At 35.8% G+C, this 26,286-nt stretch overlaps 5 protein-coding genes across 5 annotated transcripts; 1 reads left to right on the top strand and 4 right to left on the bottom strand.

Annotated features, from left to right (window-relative positions):
* The first annotated feature begins 463 nt into the window (after window positions 1-463).
* LOC140963578 (NADP-dependent D-sorbitol-6-phosphate dehydrogenase-like) lies at window positions 464-3,552 on the top strand. The gene is made up of 6 exons (XM_073422956.1): window positions 464-701; window positions 1,189-1,283; window positions 1,375-1,492; window positions 1,767-1,899; window positions 2,837-3,056; window positions 3,160-3,552. The coding sequence occupies exons 1-6, from the start codon at window positions 569-571 to the stop codon at window positions 3,388-3,390; spliced, it is 930 nt and encodes a 309-aa protein (XP_073279057.1). The 5' UTR covers window positions 464-568; the 3' UTR covers window positions 3,391-3,552.
* Window positions 3,553-4,248: 696 nt separating this feature from the next.
* LOC140963119 (polyprenal reductase 2-like) lies at window positions 4,249-6,481 on the bottom strand. Its single transcript, XM_073422358.1, has 6 exons — window positions 6,153-6,481; window positions 5,558-5,907; window positions 5,039-5,273; window positions 4,759-4,857; window positions 4,578-4,649; window positions 4,249-4,483 (listed from the first exon to the last, which is right to left on the bottom strand). Exons 1-6 carry the CDS (start codon window positions 6,300-6,302, stop codon window positions 4,379-4,381), a joined length of 1,011 nt encoding a protein of 336 aa, XP_073278459.1. The 5' UTR covers window positions 6,303-6,481; the 3' UTR covers window positions 4,249-4,378.
* A 2,054-nt stretch (window positions 6,482-8,535) lies between these two features.
* LOC140962923 (amidophosphoribosyltransferase, chloroplastic-like) lies at window positions 8,536-10,614 on the bottom strand. Its single transcript, XM_073422022.1, has one exon. It carries the CDS (start codon window positions 10,454-10,456, stop codon window positions 8,720-8,722), a length of 1,737 nt encoding a protein of 578 aa, XP_073278123.1. The 5' UTR covers window positions 10,457-10,614; the 3' UTR covers window positions 8,536-8,719.
* A 775-nt stretch (window positions 10,615-11,389) lies between these two features.
* Window positions 11,390-12,996, bottom strand: LOC140963677 (peptidyl-prolyl cis-trans isomerase Pin1-like). Its single transcript, XM_073423081.1, has 2 exons — window positions 12,676-12,996; window positions 11,390-11,837 (listed from the first exon to the last, which is right to left on the bottom strand). The coding sequence occupies exons 1-2, from the start codon at window positions 12,908-12,910 to the stop codon at window positions 11,713-11,715; spliced, it is 360 nt and encodes a 119-aa protein (XP_073279182.1). The 5' UTR covers window positions 12,911-12,996; the 3' UTR covers window positions 11,390-11,712.
* Window positions 12,997-25,659: 12,663 nt separating this feature from the next.
* Window positions 25,660-26,280, bottom strand: LOC140963083 (protein SMALL AUXIN UP-REGULATED RNA 12-like). Its single transcript, XM_073422309.1, has one exon. The coding sequence runs from the start codon at window positions 26,256-26,258 to the stop codon at window positions 25,932-25,934; it is 327 nt and encodes a 108-aa protein (XP_073278410.1). The 5' UTR covers window positions 26,259-26,280; the 3' UTR covers window positions 25,660-25,931.
* Between the last annotated feature and the right edge of the window lie 6 nt (window positions 26,281-26,286).

Raw genomic sequence — 26,286 nt, 5'->3', positions numbered from 1 at the left:
AGGCCACTGTTATGAATTTGAGAATAAAAAAATGGAATATCGTGTTTTAAATTATTTTCGAATATAAAGTTTCACGTAATATTTAATCAATTGCCTTGTATGAGGTGAAGCTCGTCTCACAGTTCTATTTTATTATATAGATCTTCAATTCAACTCAACACATGAAATCATGATAAATATGGCTCAGGTCTCTCGTTTCAGGAATATATGAGATTGTCTAACAAAATATATATTTTTATTCTAATTTGACCGTAAAAACATGCCAAAAATATAATTTCCTAGTCGAATGCGCCAAAATGGTTATATTAAAAGGTGCGACTAATCAAATATACAATTAAATTCGATCCATTGGGTATTGGACCCAAGTGATAATGGGCCGACCCATCCAGAACAAGGCTAACTCGGCCCGCACTCTCTCAGCCGAACAGCATCAGGCAGAAACGACGCCGTAACGACAATCAATGTGCCTCTGGAATCTGGATACAAAAGCTACGTGAAATGACCAAACCAGTGTTTCTCCCCTAAAACCAACGAGAGAGAGGAAACGAAGCTCGGTAGTTTGTCGAAAATGGCGATTACGTTGAACAATGGCTTCAAAATGCCGATTATCGGGCTAGGCGTTTGGCGTATGGAGGGGAAAGATATAAAGAATCTGCTCTTCCACGCTATTAAGATTGGTTACCGTCACTTTGATTGTGCTGGTAACCTCTTCATTCATTGTGTTGTGATGTTATTTTTATGTATGTACTAGGATTTTTTCCTTGAACTCCTTAATCTTCATGTTGGTGGATTTCTGAGCTTGGGAAAAAAATTGCCTTTTATGGTATCTTGATCCAGTTATTCACCAATTGCTGTGACTGAGCTGTTTTTAATATTTTAAAAGATTAAATTTAGTGCGCTTCAGTAGGGAAAAAAGTATATATATTCAAGTACCTGTAATCATCGTTCGGTCTGGTGCATACGATTCTATAGAGTTTTGAGGAAAAAGATTTCCATGTTAGAATTTCTGTTTTTGGACTTCTGTATTTAATCTTTGTACTGAAACATGTAGAAATTTGTTATGAATGGACATCATTCGCCTTATCTGATTGCTTCGGATTGGGTTTGGATAGTTCCGAAATCATGTTGTATTTTTCCTTTCACAGTTTCATTAAATTGAGATCTTTTATTGTTGGTACCTGATTGCAGCTGACTATAAAAATGAAGCAGAGGTTGGGGATGCACTTGCCGAAGCTTTTCACGAAGGACTTGTGAAGAGGGAGGATCTTTTCATAACTACCAAGGCTGGTCACCATGGAACTCCATTTATGATCATTCCATTCATTGTCTTCTTGAAATTAGCATAAAATCAACAATTTGTGTCATTGCTTGCAGCTTTGGAATTCGGACCATGGCCATGTCATCGAGGCCTGCAAGGATAGCCTTGAGAAATTACGCCTAGAGTATCTAGATTTGTACCTTGTTCATTTTCCTGTTGCTACAAGGCATACGGGTATGTTTTGCATCTGTGGATTGTGTGTGATACTGTACCAACGGTCTGTATTAGTAGCATGGTTGGATTCTTGTGCTGTTTGGCTATATATTCACAGATTAGCTCTGGCATTCTGTTTTAATTGAAGAAATAGGTGGTGCTAGGAAGGATGCGTTCATTGTGATTACAACTGTTTGAAGTTATTAGTTTATGTGATGCATCTCAAGCTTTTAAACTTTTTCACATTTATTTGATTACCAAGTGCTTTTTCGACCCCATATTGACATTGATGCAGGAGTTGGCACGACTGATAGTGCTTTGGGAGAGGATGGTGTGTTGGACATAGATACCACAGTGTCATTGGAGACAACATGGCATGCTATGGAAGATTTAGTATCAATGGGTTTAGTGAGGAGCATTGGGATCAGGTAAGTCTGATATCATCCTTTTCAATGATGTCGTCTTTTGTTGGTTTAAGGCTAAGCTCTAGAAAGTAAAAAATTTCTTCTTTAACTTCTCTTGGCATGCAGAAACATAGAAAAGGACGAGTTCGAAACTTAGAAGTAGCTAAAAACTATCAAACTCTCCAAATAATGATTTCGTTTTTTCCTTGAAAAAATGAGGGTAAAATTCAAAATATTCCCCAATGTTAATTATGTTGCAAGTTCATTCACATCTTTATTTGATTTCCATCCTTGTGTCTATGTTTCTCTTCTTTTAGTAATATTTTACTAATAACTACAGTTGTTAATTGTTATATCCAACTTACATCCAATACTTTTGAAAAGAAAAAAAAAATATACAATTTAATTTCTCATTTCAAATATTTTACAACGTTTAATGGAAAAAATATATATGTTATACATGAGCAAAACGTGTTGTTTTCATATATTTTTACATGATACAGCGATGTTAGTGGAGCAGTAACCAAATTCAATAATTTGACAATTTTTTTATATACTAAAAAGTTATGCTTTAATTAAGTTCTACCTGTGATCCTGTACCAATAGACATGATTTGGACAATGACGGAATTCAATAATTAAATTTATGCTAAGTTTTCCGTCGTGAATTTTTCTGGAATACTATAATAAGAAAAACTATTGTTTAATAAATAATTCTCTGCTGAGGTTCAAGGAAATACAAACCTATAGTGCATGGTCTCAGAAGATTTATTATTTTTCAGCAATTCCTTCTGTCATAATGATTTGCAGAAGTGTCACGGATCTTCTGCTGATTTTTGGTTCCCACCACTGATAAATGCATAGGAAATCTGCAAGCGTAGTGGAATTCTGAGAAAATTTGCACATTTACTCATATAGGCAAATATTTCGCTGCAATGTGTTTGACCATTATTTATGTGCAGCAACTATGACATATACCTAACACGAGACTGCTTAGCCTATGCCAAAGTGAAGCCTGCAGTGAATCAGATTGAAACACATCCTTATTTCCAACGAGATTCTCTTGTCAAGTTCTGCCAGAAACATGGAGTCTGTGTTACAGCGCACACCCCTCTTGGAGGTGCTGCAGCTAACACCGATTTGTTTGGTTCAGTATCATGTTTGGAAGACTCGGTTCTTAAAGTACTTCTATCTTTACTTTACCTTTTTTTTTTTGGACATTGCACGACTCCTTTGTATCCACTAGTTGCTTTATTACTTCTCAATTCTGCTTCTAACCTATCAGGGTCTTGCCAAGAAGTATAGTAAGACTGTGGCTCAAATTGCTCTTCGATGGGGTATTCAAAGAAACACGGTCGTCATACCTAAATCATCAAAACTTGATAGACTGGAAGAGAATTTTCAAGTATTTGACTTCAAGATTACCAAAGAAGACATGGAACTGATCAAGAGTGTGGATCGCGGCTGTCGAACCAATCAACCTGCCAAATTTTGGGGTATAGATTTGTATGCATGAATTGAATTTGTAATTGATATTCTACCATCTTGATCTTGTAAAAATAAAATATATTGAGATTGTTGAGAAATTTGAAGTATTTGCTTTTGTGCCCTCTAAACGGTACATGAATCAGACGTGATTCACTCCTGAGAAAAATCGAAAATTTGACATTGCCGTTCATATTTATAGTGTTATTCGTATATGTTGGCATTCATGTGTGTGTGTGTGTGTGTGTGTGTGTGTGTGTTGATAAAAACATGCTTCTCCCATTCTACTCTCGTTTCGATGAATGCAAACTTTAGATTTATCTTGTGAATTTGTATTTTAGTTTTCGAAGCTTAGAGTGTGTGCCATTTCAATCATGTATTTTGTACTCCTTTAATTTTACTCTTCTCGTAAAAATTATCCAATCGGTGACTTTTTAGACCTGATATTATCAATTCAACACAACCTTACTAGTAAAGATATCAAGTATTCTTTTAACAAACAGCCTAGGTTAGTCTTCTCATGTTTAGATCTTAATCTTGGGGCAGAAAATTATCAAAATAACGACATGATAGGCCAACAAAACCTATTGTTGCGAAAGTTATAAAATTTGATTCCTTACAGAGAAAAAAAACATCTCGAGTTTGAATCTTTTGATGTGAGAAGCTCTACCAATAGATTCAATCCGGCTAGAGTTCAAATTACTTTTGAATCTTTTGATTCAATGTGACCGGGAAGAGGACTAGATTAAAAAAAATAATTAAAATGATTCGCTGATGATCATATTTTTGATGGATTAATACATCAACTAAAAATTAAAGAGACAAAAAGCTTAAAAGAATGGCAATTATAAGATCTTCAAGTAATAATTTGCTCAACAGTCGGAAGGCGTATCCGCATATACACATTAATCAACATAGCATACAAGAAAATACAATAATTTATATAGCTAATTCAACAGCACACAAGAAAATACAGAAACGTGTAATACAAACGTACATATACAGTGTGATTGTAAACATCAGTAAATAAAAGGAATGATCGCACGACGGTTTTTAGGATAATTGTCAAATTTGTGAAGATACCACTTCTGGGTTTCAGCTGCAACCAAGGTGAGATTTGCCACCTGCAGAATTTAAATAACACAAAGCAAAAATTTGAGATCAGATGTGGGCGAAGGGTGCAGAGCATTATTTGTTCAAGGTCCTTGAACCACATACCACAAACCCAAAGAGTAACAATATTGTAACATCAGAAAAACCACTGGCAATCACAAGTCCACCATATATAACCTATACAAGAAACGGTAAGGAATTATAAGTAAATGGAGCCTCAATAGCAAAATAGTTTTCCGGAAAGGCAATAAGGTTCAGAACTTCATATAATAGAAGAATGTCATACAATTTCAGCTAGATAATGTGCGGAGGAAGCATATTCAAACCAGTCCCCATGAGGGACCGCATAATCATTAACTTGTTCCTCGTTCTCCCTTAATGACCCCTGGGTTTTTTGAAGGATAGGAAGAAAATTTGGTAAGCTCTCGGCAAGTGACTAAACTGGTATTTTGTTCATGACAGACATAAACGAAAGCGTGCAAAACAAAAGTTAATTTGCAGCGGATTTTGTTGCATATAATCTAGAATTGATGCAAGTAATAAATATTAGAATTATATAAACTTACTAATATGGTGTGGCAACGATACTGATGAATCCAACCGAAAAAGAAAACAGCAGCACCAAGCCATGCGTACCATTTAAGCAGCAACAGAGGATTCACATGTCCCCAGACATCATATTCTGTGATTTTCATTCTATCCTTCCCTTTGACAACAAACTCTGCACCTAACTTTGTCACAAAGTGGAGAACCTCTGAGGCGTACTTGGAGCAGAGAGACAGTGGAGCTGCTATATAGAAACTTGTCAGAAAAAGAAGTAATCAGATGAGGCCGGAATCTGAATAGTGTTGCTAATTTTAATAGAGCAGTAAAGTTCAGTTTTCTGACATAATCCAACAAGAAAGCGCCATAATTACGAAAGAAAACCACTTCTAGAAACTCGTCAAGAATTTGGCTTACTGAACTTGGAATGGAAAAAAGAATTTACTACGCATTAACATACATGTCATTAGTTCTACAAATAAAATTGTGCAAAGACAAATCAAAGACACGAGACTATTTTTTTAAAAAATGTCAATACTTACAATAGTCCTGTCAGATAGCCAAAAATATGCATTCGAGCCGAAGGACTATACTTAAACAAGTATATGGATTCAAAAAGACGCCGCAATACTTGAGCTTCCATCAACAAAAGCAAAAACACAGATCTCCATATCATATACTTGCTTTTCCTCAGAGATGAACTCCCGTCATGAAACCAAAAATCACGAGAAACTCCTGCCAAGTGACTGGCTATACTGGAATATAGCAATGGCTCAGAAACTCTTGGTGCAGTTCTGTACGCATACATCCACGTGGAAACCAGCAGAATTGTAGTCCATACAACAGCCAATATGTAAAAATGACAAAAGTACATCTGAGGAACCGTGAATTTCTGAAATGACAAAAATGATGGCAAAGATTATATTTTTGCAATCATACGTCCAAAAAAGATGTCCATATCTTAAGTGTTAACAGGAAAAAAATATAGCAGTGAAAGACAACATATCCCATTATACAACCATCACGACCAACAAAAAGCAAAAAAAAGAAAAAAAGAAAAAAAAAAGAATATCACTTCATCATGGATCAATTCATGGAAACAGAAACAAAATCAACCAACCCAAAACTATTACTCACTTGGGAAGAAGATTTCATAATCTTTCCACGCTTAGCTAGCCCTAGCACAAAACTGTGGAAAGCATTCAGTTTGGAAGAAGGTATGGACGCGATCAGAATGGGAAGAATCCCAGCAATCCACGCAGCGCGCAGCAGAGAAGCGAGAATCATCGTCGGAACGTATAATTGAAAACAAATTTAGGAATTTAGGGCATACGCATTGGATATCGGATGGATTATTGATTGACTTCGATTGCGTGGAGTGAGGTTCTGGAATTTGCATAGAAAACCATTAATGCAGGAGTGTTTGAAACTTTTTAAATTCTATAAAAGCGGGCAAATGCATATGCCGTAAAAGCGTTTCTCACTTGATAACACTTTCTCCAAGCAAAAATTTACAAAATTATTTTGTTTTTATTACGAAATTATAAATTATACCACTTAGATTGCGTTTGGTAGCCTAGATTAGGTGGGTTTATGTTTTTTTAAACCCACCTAATCCCACGTTTGGTAGGGTTTTTATTTTTATTTAACCAAGTCAATCTCTCCTATAAATGATTAGGTTATGTTAACTGGGATAAAATAATCACTCATCATCCACTAGGATTATTTATCCAACTCTTAATTCATCATATTTTTCTAATTTTACCATTCTTCTATATCCAAACTCAACACCATTTCCCGCCACCGACCGCTGCCGCCGCCCACCACCGCCATCGCCGACCGCGCCAGCCAACCACCCCCACGGCCGACCGTGGCCACTTCCGACCGGCCAACCGCCGTCGCGATAATGAAATAGCAATTTAGTCAATTTATCAAAAGATTCTAAATTATCTCATTCTTAACAATCATACCAAACATAATATTATTTTATCATTATATATTATATTTCTATTTCAATCAATTTTTTTATCATTTATCTCTTAATCATTTCATAATTTTATCTTCAAACCAAACGCAGCGTCATATGATAGCGGTATATAATAAAAAGTTCTTTTTGAATATCACATATTTAATCTTCTCAATAGGGTCGGTATATAATAAAAAGTTCTTTTTTTTTTTCCTTAAAAAAATTGAATATCACATTTTTTATCTTTTCAATAGATTTTTGGTATTAAAAACCCAAAAAAATTCTATTTTTGTAAATAAAAATCTACACACGACTTTCAAATAAATATTTATCCACTAAAATATACTCATTATTTATAGACTTCGAGTTGTATTCAACCCAAAATTATTACTTCTATAGTTAATTACTTTGAAAAATTGCAATTAACGTCGAGACTACACGTCCGAGATATTAAGCTTTAGCTTGATAAAATTTGATATAAAATATAGGTCTCTACTCTCTCCCTTGTTCGTGTTCAATGCAAAGAAGAAGAAAACAAATATGTCATATTTTTTCATCCACTTCGAATGTATAATTCAGTATCTATATATAATATTGTTTTATCTATTCTTTTACCAATCTATCTCTTGTTCATTGAATAAATTATTTATTTTCAACAAATTTGTACATCATATTAAAATATCAATTAAATAAAGTAAAAATAAGAATTTTCTTTCTAAAAGTGGCTTTCTTAATTCGTGTCAAAATACACATAATAAAAGTTAACCATTAAAAAAGTGATTTATCGCAGTTAAATACCTAAAATGTAATTGTCAGTTTCTTATGAGCACTAATACAAGATGATCAAGAATGTAATCATAACACTGATTAATAATTAGATTATAAAATTCAAAACATTAGTCATATGTAAACCATCAATTGCATGAGAATGACGTCGTGTGTAGTCCAATTATTTTATCCGCAAAATAATTATATAGATATATATATAGACCATGCAGGGTTGTGCAACGGCCAATTTGGATTAGTTTTGGTTAATTTTGGTCTTGTTTTTCGGTTTTCCAAATGCCTCATCCAAAAACCGAACTATTTTGTGTTGGGTCGGTTTATTTGTATTAAAGTTTGATTAATTTAGTTCCATTTATATAGTTAGATTTTTTTTTATTCATTCGAATATATGTTATATGAAAAACGGTCTATTCAATTTTTACGAGTTTTTAGTAATAAAAAACGAAAACCTGAATGAAATTATCAAAAATCAAAGAAATAAAGCTGAAACCGACCGGAAAACCGAAATTCACGGTTCAGTATTTTTCCCGGCTTAAGCCGTTTAACGCCACCGTTGATTTTTTATGTGCAAGTTTTCTACAGACAACCATACTTTAACCTTCCGGCTATGATGTTCTGAATACTGAGATGCTGGGTACAAAGTTATGTGTGTGTGTGTATTATGTTAAAAATACTAATCATTCATCTCCATACACGAAGCTAAAGATAAAATTTATCTTTAGAAATTGAAAACCTGAGAGATGTATGTTTCTTCTGGATTGCTATTCGTGACGAAACAATTGAATCCATTCCAAGAAATTACCTTGGTACCAAATATGGGCTAATCTTGAAGAAAGAAGACAGCCACAATTGAATAAAGCAGAACACACCCAAAACTCTTCCATTCACCGCATAACTATGAACTTTGCGCTGTTTCTATAACAAGCAAAGCAACATAGAGTTGACTGGAGAACTACGAAGAGCATTGAACCTCCTGTTTCCAAGTCAGTTTTTTGAACTCCTTTGTGCTACTGTTCCCTGGAATCCAACCCCCTTCAATGGACTCCATACTACCACTCAACCCATCATCAAGAAAATCACCAACCCTTTTCACCTTTCCTGTTGGCTCGACAGGGTATTTCCCTGAAAAGCAAGCATAGCAGAAGTTTGGAGAATCGTCTCCCAACAGCCTAGTCAAGCTATCAATCGGTAGAAATGCAAGTGAATCAGAGCCAATATACTCCCTAATCTCATCCATGCTCATCCTATTTGATATCAACTCCTCCGCACTAGGAGTATCAACTCCATAGTAACAAGAACCTATGATAGGGGGACTTGCAATCCTCATATGAACCTCTTTTGCCCCGGCTCCCTTAAGCAACCGAACTATTTTCGAAGATGTGGTTCCTCTTACAATTGAATCATCCACCACCACCACACGCTTCCCCTCCAACACGGCTCTCACAGGCGAAAGTTTCAATTTTACACCAAAATCTCGGATCTTTTGTGAGGGTTCGATGAATGTCCTCCCCACATAATGAGATCTAATCAATCCTTGTTGAAACGGTACCCCTGCTTTCCCTGCGTAACCAAGCGCTGCCACAACCCCTGAGTCCGGCACAGCAATCACCACATCACAATCCACAGGTGCTACTGTAGCCAAGATCTCACCAAACGCACGCCTTGATTCATACACAGACCTCCCAAAAACTACAGAATTCGGAAGTGCGAAGTAGATATGCTCAAAAATGCAAGATTTCGGTTCCGGATGAGGCATCAAACAAAGGGAACTCACCCCTTCTTTATCCACAACAAGGACTTCACCAGGCAAAACCTCTCTTTCATATGTCGCCTCGATCAAATCCAATGCACAAGTCTCCGATGCAAAAACCACAGCCCCGTTGCTCCTTCGACCCATAACCAACGGCCTAAACCCAAAGGGATCACGAACTGCAACGAGCTTATCCTCCGTCAAGAAAACCATAGAATATGCTCCCTCAAGCCTCTCACAGGCCTCAACAATCCTCAAGAAAAAGGGTCTTGCCTTTGAGGTGGCAATCAAATGAAGAACAACCTCCGTATCCGAACTGGTGTTGAAAATCGATCCGTTGTCCTCCAGCTCCGCCCTCAAAGCCTGGTAATTAACCAAATTTCCATTGTGGGCAACCCCAACAGAGCCGAATCGGTAACCTGCAACAAAAGGCTGCACATTTTTAAGCATCGAGGAACCAGCCGTGGAGTATCTTACATGACCTATGGCGATATCTCCCGGTAACTGAGCCAATTTGGACTCGTTAAAAACCTCGGACACAAGCCCAACTCCTGTAACCGACTGGAGCACGCCATCGTGCACCGCCACGATCCCTGCACCCTCCTGACCACGATGCTGGAGCGCGTGGAGTGCTAAGTAGCTCAGACGGGCGGCCTCTGGGTCACCGTATATTCCCACCACCCCGCACTCCTCTCTAGGTTTATCGTCATCATCGTAATGAAAAAAATGATTCGAATCTGTATTCGGTAGGTTTTTGGACCCGGAAACAATATCTGAGATTGGGTTTTTGGAGGAGGTCATATGGAGCGGTTTCCCGAGGATTTTGTGGAACATGGATGGGAAGAACCTAGACTGCGGAGGGGGGGACGATAGACGGAGGGCCGATGAAGCAGAGGATGATGAGGTCGTGGGGGTTGCCATCTTGGTGGCGGCGGCCATCGGGGTCTAGAGGAGATGAGATGAACTACGAATAATCGAATTGTAGGTTTCGGTGACCAAAATAAGTCTCAAGGTAAAATTTGATTGGTCTGTGATGAAACAGCGGAGTGGATCAACGGAACGCGATTGTGGAATAAAAAATAAAAAGTGGAAAATTTTGGAATCTGAAATCATACTTTTGTGAATATAATATTTATAAAAAAATTGGAAAACGAAGGAGATATTATTTTTCCTACCCAGCCGACAATAAATACACCCCCTAATCTAAAGTACTTTCGGCTTGCGCACAAATACCGACTTTCAGAGAAGGGAATTAATAATGGGTTGACAAAGTAAAGCGACGTATATACCAACTTTTCCAAAAGAGAGAGAGCTGCAGCTTACATAGAATAAAATGGAATGGCATAAAGAGAGTGAAAACTGGATCTTTCTAACCTTTGTCTTGCACTCAAAGAATTCTCTTTATAATTTTTATCTTTTTATGTCGTCAGATTTTACAATTTCAGCTTTTTTTCGATGTCATATTAAAGAATATAATCACATAAAAGACCAAATTAGCATATAGATACACGTACAACCAACAATGGATTTTTCCCTTCAAATCATGTGGTTAAAAAAACTTATATGTCATGGAACAATCAATTTCAAGTGATTTGCATATACTTGAAGACATGATTGCTTATGTCCCAAAAGGTTTACTTTCACAATACCAAATCATATATGATAGAAATGAAGCAATGATCGGATAACTAGGTTAGACTTGATGACATTCCACGATTCCACCATTTGTGTAAAACTGTAAATTATAGAAATTAGTACAATTATTACAAAATATTATATTATAAAAACATGCTTGCTCTTAGTGACAAATAATCCTATCACCCACACCATAACATTGTTACTACCCGGCCATTCAAAATTGGCGAACAAATATAAGGATCAAAGGGTAATTCACAATCATTTGACTCAAGTCAAATTCTATAGTTCACAAAAATATGATAGTAAATCCAAGTCCAGAAAGCACGACTAGAGAGAAGGAAACTTATTGCTCTAATGAATCACATTCATGAGATGACAGTAAATCCAAGTTCAGATAGCACAATTAGAGAGAAGGAAACTTATTGCTCTAATGAATCAGATTCATGAGAAGAGATGCATGAACGGGAGCCGCGAGAATAACATGGTCTTAATTCGCATATGGAAAGTTTGCAACTATAGTAATTATAATTCCTTCTCCACCTTGTAGTGCACCAACATCAACCTGATCTCTTTATAATGTGAACACCGCTATCGGTATCAACAATGTCACTTATCTCTCCAATCTTCAGAGTAAATGTGGCATCTTCAAATGGCTTCTGCATCTGGCCACGACCAAAATAACCTGAGAAAATTGGTATAATGAGGTTCTATTGCTGCAACTATAGTTCGTACGAAAAATAAGCCATCAAATAATATAATAGTAGAGTAAAAAGTAATCCAAGCTGTTCATCATCAGTATCAGATTCTCAAGGGTGGAAAATGTTTAGATCCCAACTCTTCTCCACAAAAAATTCTGGAGTGTAAATAAGTTTAGAAGGTCTTTACCTAAAAGAGCTAAATTTTGGGTTTGTACTCTTATCTTGATTTTATGGGAACTACTGCCAAATCAATTTTATGCAAGCTGATAATGCTACCAGAGCTAATGCAAAGTCTTATCATTCGTACCACTAAATAGAGAAATTTCCCACAGTGAAGAGGCTCAGATTCTCACAATTCTACTCACATGCTAAGAATCAGAAATTTCTCAAACAATGTGAAGTAGGCAGAATTAATAACTATTGTAAGATGGCAAAATAATTTCAATGCCAAAACTTCTAGAAATCCGTCCTCCAGCTTGAGGGATCTATTTCATGAATGGTATCGTGTCTTTGCCTATAACCGAAGTCAAATCAAATAGATATAATAATCTCCACTGGATAATTTAAATCAAAACTCAGAAGTTGTCAATGATTAAGTGAGTGGAAATCAGCAAGTTTGAAAGAATCATCAAAATTCTTGTCCACAACTATGGCAAATTGGCGATACCGCGTTTAAATAATCAGAAGCAGATTCTTTATCCTCAAAGACAAATGTAATGGCAAATTACAAAACAAATGGAGCAAAAACCCTCGAATCTCTAAGAAAATCAAGATTTGAACATTCCATTTCATTGAAAAAACAGCGAGGGTTTAAAGTTTCACCAAGATCACCACCGCGCTTGGCTGAGCTACAGTCTGATAATCGAGAAGCAACATCTTCGAATCTCGACTTTCCAACAAGGATATCATCGCGGATGGACGTGATCTGCGCGACGGCGGCGTCTCTGGTGGTGGCGGAGATGCGGCTGCCATCGGGGTCCTTCCAGGAGGCCTTTCTCCGCGAGCCCTCGTGCTTAATAAGTATGTGAGATGCCCTCACCTGCCCGGACGACGCCATTTCTTCCGATCACAGCAAGAAGAAAAATCAGGATCCCAGAGAGTGAGAGAAGGAGATGTGCCTGGCGAAAAATGGTTGACAAATGACATACATGGCTGGCTGGTTTTATTTTAAGGGTAGGGGGAAGAAACCGACGTCGTTTCAAGGACTCTTAGATTCTTCCTCTCAAATAGAATCTTGCTACTTTTGGACGGTACTTATTTTTATAAACAAAATAAATTTACTTAATTTAATTTTATTGAACATTTTAGGTCTGAGGAAACATTTAAAAAATAAGAATTTGAAACAATTTCATATTGTAATTGATAATGACTCAAACACTATTCATCAGTGTGGATTAATGGGTTGACTTGTATCGTCTAAAAGAATTCGGGAATCTTATTTCGAAATTCTTCTATGAGATAAAACAAGGAGCATGCCAAGAAAACAATTTGAAATTTCATGCTGTATATTTCAAAAACGACATATCCTACCTTTCTCTCGTCCCCGCGATGAGTTCTCGTTGTCCACCCCGAATTAGGAGGATGTGACAACTGAAGCTGGAAAAAAAACTGATCGAGTGCCGGAATGAGGAAACTGGGATTTGATTGCTGCTATTTTGTTTAGTTATAGTTAGTTAACTAATACAGACATGACCGTCTTCTGACGTATGGACTATGGTGATGAAGTGTGAGTGAAAGAATGTGAGTTACAAGCTTTTGTTTCAGCATTGCGAAGAAAGTGAGTACAAATTTGATGTGCCGTTGTTTGTTCAGACAGCCTTGTCTGGTACTCAGCGTCTTTAGACATGCGGTTTCTTTTCGTATTTGGCTGTATTGTTTGAAATGGCTGCAGCTGATCGTGTTTGTTTTGATCATCCCTTTTCCTTTTAAATCCCAATAGTTGTATAGAGTGAGCAAGTGCCTGAATTTTAGGAAGTTTTAAAGTTCAAATGATTGATTGCATAGGATTGACTGCTTTCCATGATGCTCATGTAGTGAAAGAAGCATAGAGCTTCGATGTGCTATCATTTGTTGGGTATTAGATGTTGCTTGGATTTTGTTTCCTAATGGATTTGACGGGTTTTGCGTTTATACAGATTTACATACCTAAACTTAGCATCAGCGGAGGAATTTTGAGCCGAAGTTGAAATCACCACCTCTTAATCTTTTCTAATCCTGTAGTTTCTTGAATAATAAAACCGTGAAACTGTCTGACTGTCCTAAATATGAAATGTCACGAGTTTGATTCTTCAAAGAAAATGAGCAGATGGTTTGTTTACCGCTCATTGTTCTCTTGGTTGACGAGTGATGGATGACTTTTCAATGTACTTGCTGAATGTTCGATTGTTATAGTATTTCATCCTCAGTTGTTGTGTCCCCTGTCTTTTTATGCTTGCAGACGTGCCCGGACAATCGTTTACTATATTGATTAAGGTTTCATTCCTTTCAAATGCTTGATGTACTGTTTGTTTTTCAAGCCGTATCAACTCGATTCTTTTGTTTATTTGCGTAGTTTTGGGAGTTTGGATGCATTTGGACAGTTGTTTTGTGCATGATATGGGTAACTTGTATGGCGATCGAATGTCATGATATTGATGAGGACCGAAAAGATCGAATCACCAGTTTCCATTTTTTCCAGGCAAAGACCAAATCTCACGAGACAGCCAAAGCAAAGGGACATCACTGAAGGAAGCACGTTTTGTGTTTCTGGTGTGATGAATATAGCTCCATTAGGTTATTCACATTTATTTTGTTCGTTAAGACAGCAAAACTATAAATTTTTTGTTTGGGTGGGGAAAAACGAACAACCAGAATTTGACCCTCGCGCACAAATCAGTTGATCAAGCATATGATTTGAAGTTGAAAATGGACTTTAAGGAATTTGATCAAAAAACAATGTCAGCCCTTGGTTCCAAACGTTTCCAGAAATGGGCTAAAACCATATGCTTCTTCAATGGGATACAANACTCATTTTATTAAATATGATTATCTACAATATTTCAACTACTTCCAATATCATCATTATAAACCAAATGATGTTTTTTAGTCAAGTAAAAAAAAAAGAAAAGAAAAACTAAAACAAGAAGAACGAGAAGATATATTTGAAGAAAGATAAACCAATAATACGGATAACTGTGACACAAATATGTTTTTCATGATAAAGTAAGTCATTTTCATTCAATTATCTAATTTCTTCTATACATATGATTCATTATTGTTTTGAAAGATAATGATGATATAGTTGATGGTGGTGAAGAAGATTTTAATGATTTAGATATTCGAAGTTTTTTCCTTAATATACTATAAATTTATGAATTATTAGTGAATTTTAGATGATTAAAGTTTTTTCTGGTTATGATTTATACTACATTATCTATTAATGAATTTTTATATATATTATATACTATTTTTGTAAAAAAAAAATTAATTTATATAATATTATAATTTAAATTATCTTATACATTAAAATTTAAATTTATATCAACTACGTGCTATTTTGATAAAACATATGCTTTTATGCCTTAAATAACTTTGGTACTAGGTCCTCAAACAGACAGCTAGGGTCGTTGCTTTTTTTTTTTATTTATGGTAATTTAACGTGTGGGTCGGGAGTGTACAAAAATCAAATGATTTAAAAGCAAGCATTTAAATGATGATGAGTCAATCAGTGATGGAGCCACGTGTATAGATACCCGACCTACTCGGGTGAGCCAATTTTTTTAAAAAAAAATTGTTTGTAAATTTTGTATAATTTTGGATTAATATGATTAAAAAAAATTATTTGTAAATTTTGTATAATTTTGGATTAATATGATATTAGCCCAAGAAAATCAATTTAAAATATCAAAAAACTCTAAATTTTAAAATTCTAATCCTAATAAAACTATATTCGTGACTCTGTCATTGAAGTCATTGAAATGGAAACAAGTACATAGAAATGGAAACAAGTACATAGAAACGCGTTTGATATTGAATGTCGTGTCTCTAGCTAGCTAAGTTCATCCAAAATAACAAGGGTATTTCCATCAAATATTTGTGGGTCTCGTACTCCACATCATCAATCAAATAATTCATTACTCAAATATCCCATATTTCATAATCAAATATCACACCAACCAAATATTTATGGATCTCACTGTTACTTTAATTAATATTTTATTTTCATTTAAATAAAATCATTCCATCACTTTAATTAATTTCATCTACTGTTTGGTATTATATTTTTATTCAAATATAAAATTAAGGAGTTTATAATGCTTATTTTTAAATGACAAATTTGTAAAAAAATAAAAATTATTAAAATTAAAAAGTTTATAACGAATAAATAAAACTAATTTAACACAAAACAATATTTATAACATTATTAATAAGAAATTACAAACCATAAAACAACATCTATAATAATAATTGAAAATTAGTAATTCACGAAGATACTAGCCCTTCTCGATTCAGTTGATTGAAGCCCCGGTGATTGAAGAGGATTAATTCCATGGGATGGAGCTTGCACCAAATACTGGCTACTCTGCCAATATTCTGGGGGACATGTATTCCACGGAGCTAGAGGGGCGTTCAAAAAATATGGTGGTAGATATGGAAAATGTTGCAAATTCTGTGGGTGTTGAGTAAGAAATGGAAATGGAGGATGTTGGACACTCGGACGAACTCGAGAATTTTCTCCACTTGAACTTTCATCGATATTTGGAGAGTTCAAAAAATCCCTAAAAAAATTATTGGAATTATTATCCATTCCAAAAAATTTTTGTATGTAATTTTTTTTGAGAGAAATATTTTTATAAGATGTTAAAACTATGGATTTAAATTTCTTACAAATTTCTGTATTTATAGAATAAAATTTGAACGTTGGGTAACGTTCAAAACCCAACGTTCAAAATATTCAAAGGTTTGGAAAATAGTGAAAGTTGTACACAGTTCATATCCTATATATATTTAATTATTTATATCATAATTAAATATAATTAATAACTATTAAAAAACCAAAAAAAAAAAGTAAAGGAGAAACCTACCGCGTGATTCACGCTGCAGGTTTCTCTCATGTGTCACAAGCCAACGTGAGTTTCACACTGGCTTGATTAAATTAAAAAAAAATGTAATACCCGGTTACAAATTTGTAACCGGGTATTTGAATAGCACAAATATACATCATCCACAATGGTGGATATTTGGATAGCCAAAATATTTTGATGACATGGCTACCCAAATATCCATCATTGTGATGCCCTAATAATAGTACCAAATTGTACTGCATGACATTTTGAGAAGATAGTCCCCCTGCCTGCCTTGGGCTTGTGGTTCGTCCAATAGATTTATTGGACAATCAATTGAATATATTACATTTTACGTATCTCATGGGTATCACAGTTCGATAATAGTATATAAAATATGAAATAATTAAAATATTTTAAAGTTAGAAATATGTATGAGCCCAACTAATAAAATTTGATTCTCGGAGGACTCGATTAGTAATATTCTACCTTTAAAGGGCCTACTTGTCTTTTGCTACCTTTCAAATTTTTCTATAAATACTTTGCAATTTGGATCATCGGAGGCAAGCGACTTTTAGTTCCAAAAATTCTTTCTTTCTTATTATATTTTGGAGGTGATCGCTGAATTGAGTGTCAGAGGGTTTTTGCGAGGTGATCCTGGTGCCGGTAACGTTTATTCATGAAGCACATGACAACCCCGAGAAAATCATTAATTGGATTTCCGTTCTGTTAGCTTAAACATAGGATATGTATTCGTTTAATATCCCAAAGTTGGTGTGGGTATTCAATGAAAGACACCACGCACATGATGTGAACCAAAGGATTAAAATTTTTAGTTAAAAGAGGTAATAAAGTTCCTTTACACTATAATCCTTTGTACACTATGCATTTATATGCATAATAAATGTTTTGTTATTAAATAAATTTTTTATTTATAAAAAACTCATAGATAATATAGATATATATGATCATTTTTAACATCTTTAATTGATTTTATAATTAAAAAATTTATAATGAGTGATATGATCAAATTTATGTTGAACAAGCAAAAAAAATTGATAATTCAGATTTGTTTAAATTCCAAGAGTAGGAATGGGTAGGTCGCGAACAGTGATTCGATTGACGATGAAAAAAAAAATTCTTGGTTCAGTTCTCCGTCTTTTGACTGCGGAAAAAGTTTCATTGAAACACGAGGATCCCACTTAAACTAATGGTTTCAGAGACTAGGAGGCCAATGACCGTGGAGTAAAAATTCAAATACACACACAGATGTCTAGAAAAAACATGATATATTAAAATTTTCTATTTCTGGTCAGTTAACTGACATTGCATAGAAAAACTCGCAAATCGTTTGAATACAACGTTAGAATGCTATAATATTATTTATCTCAATGTAACCCATACCATTTTGTTCATACAATGGATGACTTGATTAAGAAATTATAAAGCAGTAATATTTAGTTTGAATTCGAGCCCTTTTTCCAAACATCGTTACGTTACATATTAATCAGTGACAAAGCTAGAAATATGACTCTGTCCGGACTAGAGTTTTAATCTCTAGAATCTTTTCATATTTTAAATTGATCTACCAAACTAATATCATATTATTACAAAATTATAATAAATTTACATATAATTTTTTTTAAAAAAAATCGAGACACCTGGCTAAATCCCGGATATATATGTATGTGGCTCTGCCACTTTCTTCGGAGATGGGATGAGGGACTAGAGTGGGTAGGGCTTCCTTTCCAAAACAGGTCTTAGTCTTCGAGGTGATACTGGGCAGGCGCATTTGGCATCTCCAACTGCTTAGGATCGTTGTATTAAATACCAGCAGAATTCATTCCATCCAGAAAGAGTCTTGGACAGAAAAACAAAACGAAGAAGAGGGGTAGCTCACTCAAGAATGAGACTAATGGGGTAGTGCGGAAGCGTAGCCACAAAACTCACAAGGGAAGGTTTCCTAACCATAGACCAAAATGAGTTGAGGCCCAAGGTCCCATTAACAATAGACGAAGCACATGTTGGACCAAATAACAACTCCATAAGAATGTAAATGATCACCAAAAGCCACCGATCCGTCGCTGATTTAAGGTCAAAGGAATAAATATCCATTGGCCTATAAACAGACAGACGGATAATGGGAGCTTGTTGGTTAAACGTACCGTCTTGTGATATGCGGTGTAATACCTCCATACCCCAATCATGTATTGGGCAGAGGAGTCTTAAGGTAATTACCAATGGCAAAGATGTTGGGAAAAACCCATAAACCCCAGAATCCATCATGATAAATCATTAAGAATTTGACTGAAAACTTAAGCGGAAGCGTACCTGATGCCATAATCCTGAATTCTTTAGAGCGTGCCTTGATCTTCCAGATCTACGCGCTCTTTCTTTGAGAGAATCCTTTAATTTTTTCTTCAGAACTATTTTCTTAATGGGAGAGAGAATAGTGAAAGTGATAACGCGAGATCTGGGGACCATGACCCATATACATAGATAATATTATCAATATTTTCTGATATTTCTGTTTTAGCCCATCATAAAAACAGAAATTACACTTATGTCTCTACACATTAAAGGCCCAACAACCTATCAGATACATTAAAGCCCAATAACCCGAAACCTTATTTGATCACTTTATTTTGGGCTTAACTTAACAGACAACCCACACACATAATTATTCACATATAAGCCCATATAAATTAAAATTGATCCAACAATCTCCTACTTGGGCTATATGTGCAACCTTATAATTATGTTTGTGAAATAATCTTATGAGCTCAAAATTGTTGTCATTCTGAAATGTATCTATAACCAATCTGGTCCATCAATCACATCAACATAGGATCAAAGCAGTTTTCGCTACACTCAAGGTAGCTAGACCCATCAATGGTCACATATGCCAACACAACTTAATGACATGGATCATGAAGTGGATGTGTCGCATGGAAATTTCATGCAATGTGACCGTAACATGCCTATTTCCAACCGGTCCTCCCTTAACTTTATTGAGATCAAACTTTAAATCATAATCAGAGTGTAACTTAACTTGAAATTTATTTCTGCAGAAAATAAATTTACATAACTGTAACTGAAAATGTCTACAACTGAAAAGCATTTAAAACAACAAACTCCCACTAAAATCGAATTTCCTCAATTGACATAACACTCATACTAGCAGTGTGCTCATGAAACTGTTTGGGTGGTAATCCCTTAGTAAGCGGATCCGCAACCATGGAGTTTGTACCGATATGCTCAATAGACAACTTTCCACTCTGAATTCTTTCTTTAACAACCGAAAACTTGATGTCAATATGTTTCGACTTCGTCGAGCTCCTGTTGTTATTGGAATACATAACTGCTGATTTATTGTCACAATGTAACCTTAGTGGCCTTTCAATGCCATCAACAATGCGCAGTCCCGTGACAAAATTTTGCAGCCATATTCCATGATTTGATGCCTCATAACACGCTACAAACTCAGCTGCCATGGCGGAAGATGCTATAAGTGACTGTTTAGCACTCTTCCAGGAAATGGCACCTCAAGCAAGGAGATAGATGTAGCCCGACCTAGATTTCATACTATCTTGGCATCCAGCAAAATCGGAGTCAGTATACCCAATGATCTCAAGCTGATCCAACCTCCGATATATGAGCATGTAATCTTTTGATCTCTGTAGGTACCGTAAGACCCTTTTGACTGCTTTCCAATGTTCCACTCCTGGATTACTTAAATATCGTCCCAACATTCCTGTCACGTACGCAATATCTGGACATGTACAAACCTGAGCATACATCAGACTCCCCACTGCAGATGCATAGGGAATCTTCTGCATTTCTTTTTCCTCAAAATCATTCTTTGGGCATTGTTTGAGACTAAATTTGTCTCCCTTAGCCACAAGGGTATCTGTTGGCCTGCAATCTTGCATCCCATATCGCTTGAGAACTTTCTCGATATAGCCCTTCTGAGATAATCCAAGAATACCTCGAGAGCTATCCCGATGTATCTGAATACCCAGTACAAAAGATGCATCACCAAGATCTTTCATCTCAAAATTCTTAGCTAGAAATCTCTTGGTGTCATACAACAACTCTATATCGTTGCTAGCGAGCAGGATGTCATCAACATATAAAACCAGAAAAATATACTTACTCCCACTGAACTTATGGTACACATAATCATCGACCAAATTCATCTCAAAACCAAACGAGATGATCACTTGATGAAATTTGAAATACCATTGTCGAGATGCCTGCTTGAGCCCATAGATGGATTTCTTTAATTTGCAAACCATATTATTTGTGTCTTTGGACACAAAATTTTCTGGCTGCACCATATAAATCGTTTCATCAATGTCACCATATAGAAACGCCGTCTTTACATCCATCTGATGAAGCTCAAGATCGAAATGCGCCACCAAAGCCATTATAATCATTAAAGAGTCTTTCGAAGAAACCGGAGAGAAAGTCTCTTTATAATCAATGACTTCTTTCTGTGTAAAGCCTTTAGCGACAAGACGAGCCTTATATCTTTCCACATTGCCTTTCGAATCCCTCTTGATTTTAAATATCCATTTACAACCAATGGGCTTCGTACCTTTAGACAATGGGACAAGATCCCATACGTCATTGTCCTTCATGGACTTTATCTCCTCATTCATGGCATCATTCCACTTTTGAGAGTTAGACCTTTCCATGGCTTGACGGAAGTTAATAGGATCATCCTCCATCAATCCAATGTCTACCTCATGTTCTTGAAGAAATACAATGTAATCATCTGGCACTGCATTTCTCCGCTCTCTAGTGGATCTCTTTAATGGCATAGGTTCTGGAGGTGCTTGAGTTTGTTCATCTGGAATGAGAGGATCTCTAATATTATCTTCCTGTATTGTGTATTGGTCAAAGTGAGGAATGTAATCCTGATCAATTTCCAAGACACCTGTGGGAATATTTACATATTCCTCTTCAAAGACAACATCTCTTACTTTATCTCCCTCCGCAAACTCAACATCCTCAAAGAACCGGACATTTCCTGACTCAAAAATCGACTTACTTGTGGGATCATAAAACTTGTACCCCCTGGATCTTTCAGAGTATCCAATAAAATAACAACTAACCGTCCCTGAGTCCAGTTTCTTTTCATTAGGCTTGTAAGGCCTTGCCTCAGCTGGACACCCCCAAACGTGTAGATGCTTAAGACTAGGCTTTTTACCCGTCCAAAGTTCATAAGGGGTTTTGGTCGATGCTTTAGTTGGAACCCTGTTAAGGATTTTATTTCGTCTTTCAGCAACACCATTCATAGTGGACGAACCCGGCATAGTGTACTGTGGGACGATACCGCATTCCTCTAAGAATCTTGCAAAAGGTCCTGGACGTTGTTCACCTGAACCGTCATATCTACCATAGTATTCACCACCACGGTCAGATCTAACGCTTTTAATCTTTAAGCCAAGTCGATTTTCAACTTCAGCTTTATAGTTTTTGAACAGATCCAATGACTGTGCCTTTTCATGAATGAGATAAATGAAACCATATTTTGAAAAATCGTCTGTGAACGTTATAAAATACTGTTGACCATTCCAAGAAGCCGAAGTAAATTGTCCACAAATATCAGTATGTATAAGTTCTAAAACCCCTGAACACCTGTTGGCTTCAAATCTGCTTTTGTTGGTTTGTTTTCCCTTTATACAATTAACACAATTATTAAAATCTGTGTAATCTAAAGGTTCGAGAATTTCGTCTGATATAAGTCTCTTTATTCTCTTTTCAGAGATATGACCTAGTCTTTTGTGCCATAAAGCAGCTGAATTCTTACTGGTTAATTTTCTTTTAGTGCATCTACTTGTTTGCAGGGATTCATTAAATGAAGCAATAACATCCAAAGAATAAAGATTATCGTATCCTGATAAAGAACCAGAACCAACCAATTTTGAATCGAGAAACAAACTGAATATTCCATTTCCAAAAGAACAAGAATAACCAAATTTGTTCTATGCAGAAATGGAAATCAAATTCCGTCTAAAAGACGGTACGACAAATATTTCATAAAGATCCAAATATATTCCAGTCTTTAACAATAATCTAAATTTCTCTATTATCTCAACTTCAACTTTGTTGCCGTCACCAACATAGATGAATCTTTCAGCATCACTTGGTTTTCGGCAATCCAGGCAACCCTGCATAGACACACTGATGTGAGTTGTTGCACCAGAATCTATCAACCACGTGTGTCTAGGCACTGAAGTTAAATTAACCTCCGAACAAACCATGTTCAGAAGAATACCTTTCTTAGCACGCCAAGCGTGTAATTACAACACTGCTTCTTCATATGCCCATCACTACCACAGAAAAAACAACCAGAACTTTGAGAATCACTAGAATTCTTCTGTTGTTTCTTCGGAGGCTGTGTATCCGCAGCTTCTTTATCCTTTCTTTTCTTCCCTTTAACATTCAAAGTAGAGGCATAATGAGCACTTTCTGTCTTATCTTGCTTCAACCTTTCCTCTTCCTGGACACAGTGCGAGATGAGCTCATTCAGAGACCAAGTCTCTTTCTGACAATTATAGCTCACCTTGAACTGGTTAAACTGAGGAGAAAGAGATATCAAAACCAGATGCACTAGCAAGTCCTCAGAGAGGTCAAGCTTCAGTGCTTTCAACCTTGAAGCAAGATGAGACATTTCCATAATGTACTCCCTGATGTTGCCCTTACCCCTGTACCTCATTGAAACTAGGCTTGCCAAAAGTGTACCAATTTCAGACTTTTCACTTTTAGCAAACCTCTTTTCGAGGTCTTGAAGGAAAGCCTTAGTCGTAGCACTGTCGCTAGACATTGTGCCCCTGAATGTTTCTGGAATGGCCCTCTTTATGATCATCATACACATGCGATTCGATCTCTCCCACCTTTCAAACTCCCTCTTTTCATCAGAGGTACTCTTATCTGTAATGGCGGGAGGAGAGTCAACCCTTATCGCAAGGTCCAAATCCATGACTACGAGAACTATCAATAAAATCACTTGACATGATTTAAAATTAGAGCCATTTAAAATAGGAATAGAATTTATGTTGGAATGAATATTTGCAGGAGTCAAATCTGAACAAAGAACAAAAAAACCAAATATACATGCTCAACCAAAAATCCAAATAAAATAATCAATAAATTCAAATAATGTAAACTCCCATAAACAGAATATCGAACACTCCATTAATGTTTCATCTTTGGACAAAAGATTAACTTGTAAGTGATATCCTGGCGCAGCAGTCAAACACTGATAGTAACTTTCATGTCAAATAACAATCTTCCTTTGGGCCGATTTATTATTCACATAAAAAACCGAATAACTATCACACGTTTACCACCACAAACGCATATGTAATTATATTAAATATTAACTTTCCTTTGGGCCGATCAATATTCATATAAATCACATATACCCAAAATCTTTTTGTATTTCAAAATAAAATTAATTTCCATAAAAGAGGTCACTTTGGCGACGTTTTATTTCAATTAATCAATTTTAAAAATACATATAACCTTATCATTATTTGAATTAAAGAATATTTAACCTTAACCGAATAAACTGAACCCAAAAAAAAAAATTTTATTAAATTTTTTTTTTCGAAAATTTCGTACGGGCCGACCCGACCCGGCCCGGGCCCGTAGGAATCGGGCCGGCCCGGGTCCGTACGGCCCGGCCCTAACCCGTACGGGTCGACCCAAATCCGTACCTCAAATTTTTTTTTTTTTAAAAAAATTTGTTCTAAATTTTCAATTTTCCTCTAAAATATTTTTTTGAACAAAAACTGGAAGGAAAATCGAAATCTTATACCAAATCCTTAAAATCTTCAACCAAATCTTTTTTTATCAAAAACTAAAACTTTAAAAGATTTGATTTTCATCCAAAATATTTTTTCAGATCTGAAACCATATCAAAAAAAATTTTCAGATCTGAAACCATATCAAAAAAATTTTCAGATCTGAAGCCAGATCAAAAAATTTAAACAAAATTTTCTTTTCCAGATCTGGATCCAAATAATATCCAAAAACTTTAAACAAATCTTAATGATTCAAGCATGAATGGCTCTGATACCACTTGTTGGGGAAAATCATAAACCGCAGAATCAATCATGATAAATTATTAAGAATTTGACTGAAAACTTAAGCGGAAGCGTACCTGATGCCATAATCCTGAATTCTTTAAAACGTGCTTTGATCTTCCAGATCTACGCGCTCTTTTTTTTTTGAGAGAATCCTTTAATTTTCTCTTCAAAACTATTTTCTTAATGGAAGAGAGAATAGTGAAAGTGATAACGCGAGATCTGAGGACCATAACCCATATATATAGATAATATTATCAATATTTTCTGATATTTCTGTTTTAGCCCATCAGAAAAACAGAAATTACACTTATGTCTCTACACATTAAAAGCACAACAACCTATCAGATACATTAAAGCCCAATAACCCGAAACTTTATTTGATCACTTTATTTTGGGCTTAACTTAACAGACAACCCACATACATAATTATTCATATATAAGTTCATATAAATTAAAATTGATCCAACAAAAGATCATCCTCTTACCCGCTCCTTCAACCTCTGACGCCAACCTACCAGGCCAGAGATGGGCATACGCCCTAGCCACGCTCAAGAAACCGAGTCCGAGGCATCTCTCATAAGTCTCTAGGTCTTCATTAGAAGCTTGTGTGGTATACCGGGTTATCAAAGGATATAAAGACTATATTCAAAGAAATTAACGAATTAATAGAACCAGTTAAATTTATACAAATCCAACCACCCATAAAATACTAATAATTCATGAGCCATGGGTTGATTAAATTTTTTTAAAAAAATGAAACCAAGAAAAAAGAAGAAAATGGAACCAAGGAAGATGGTAAAAATAAAAAAAGAGATGAAAAATCAGCAAAAATTTGCTGCAAGCTTCATCTTTGTCCGTCTCTGCCCATATTCCAATCCTTCCAGATTCAAGATCTAGAACACCAAAATATGCAATATTCTTCTACGTTCTTAATTCATCGGAGCATGGAAGAAGTCAGTGATCTGAAAACGACTTCTTCGCAAGGGATAGTGAGTCCCATCTCGTGATCGAATCCAAACTCTTCTTCCGCCTGTCTCAGCAACACCTGGAACTCGGGATGAGTCAACAGAGAGATGGGCACGATGTATCTGCTCCGGTTTCGACCCACGTACAGCGCGAAATGGCCTTTGGGTACGTCCACCGGCAGCCCATCTTCTGTGTCGTACCCATTTTTCTTGCCCAAGCTGGAGCATCTCTTCAAGATTTGCCTCAGTGCTGTTGCCTGGGAGACCTTATTGGCTACAGGTTTCTTGATCGCCATTTTCGATGTTTTTTTTTAAAAAAAAAAA

The sequence above is a fragment of the Primulina huaijiensis genome, chromosome 17 (assembly GCF_012295235.1).
Source record: "Primulina huaijiensis isolate GDHJ02 chromosome 17, ASM1229523v2, whole genome shotgun sequence".
Lineage (NCBI taxonomy): Eukaryota > Viridiplantae > Streptophyta > Magnoliopsida > Lamiales > Gesneriaceae > Primulina > Primulina huaijiensis.
This window is presented reverse-complemented; position numbering and strand designations above follow the sequence as displayed.

Coding starts and splice junctions, on each gene's coding strand:
- LOC140963677 (XM_073423081.1), bottom strand. CDS start 12,910: ATGGCGTCGTCCGGGCAGGTGAGGGCATCTCACATACTTATTAAGCAC. Junction 11,838..12,675: donor CAAGCGCGGTGGTGATCTTG/GTGAAACTTTAA, acceptor CAATTTTCTCAG/GTTATTTTGGTCGTGGCCAG.
- LOC140963119 (XM_073422358.1), bottom strand. CDS start 6,302: ATGATTCTCGCTTCTCTGCTGCGCGCTGCGTGGATTGCTGGGATTCTT. Junction 4,858..5,038: donor ATCGTTGCCACACCATATTA/GTAAGTTTATAT, acceptor CAAAAAACCCAG/GGGTCATTAAGGGAGAACGA. Junction 4,484..4,577: donor TGTTACTCTTTGGGTTTGTG/GTATGTGGTTCA, acceptor TAAATTCTGCAG/GTGGCAAATCTCACCTTGGT.
- LOC140962923 (XM_073422022.1), bottom strand. CDS start 10,456: ATGGCCGCCGCCACCAAGATGGCAACCCCCACGACCTCATCATCCTCT.
- LOC140963578 (XM_073422956.1), top strand. CDS start 569: ATGGCGATTACGTTGAACAATGGCTTCAAAATGCCGATTATCGGGCTA. Junction 702..1,188: donor CCGTCACTTTGATTGTGCTG/GTAACCTCTTCA, acceptor ACCTGATTGCAG/CTGACTATAAAAATGAAGCA. Junction 1,284..1,374: donor ATCTTTTCATAACTACCAAG/GCTGGTCACCAT, acceptor CATTGCTTGCAG/CTTTGGAATTCGGACCATGG.
- LOC140963083 (XM_073422309.1), bottom strand. CDS start 26,258: ATGGCGATCAAGAAACCTGTAGCCAATAAGGTCTCCCAGGCAACAGCA.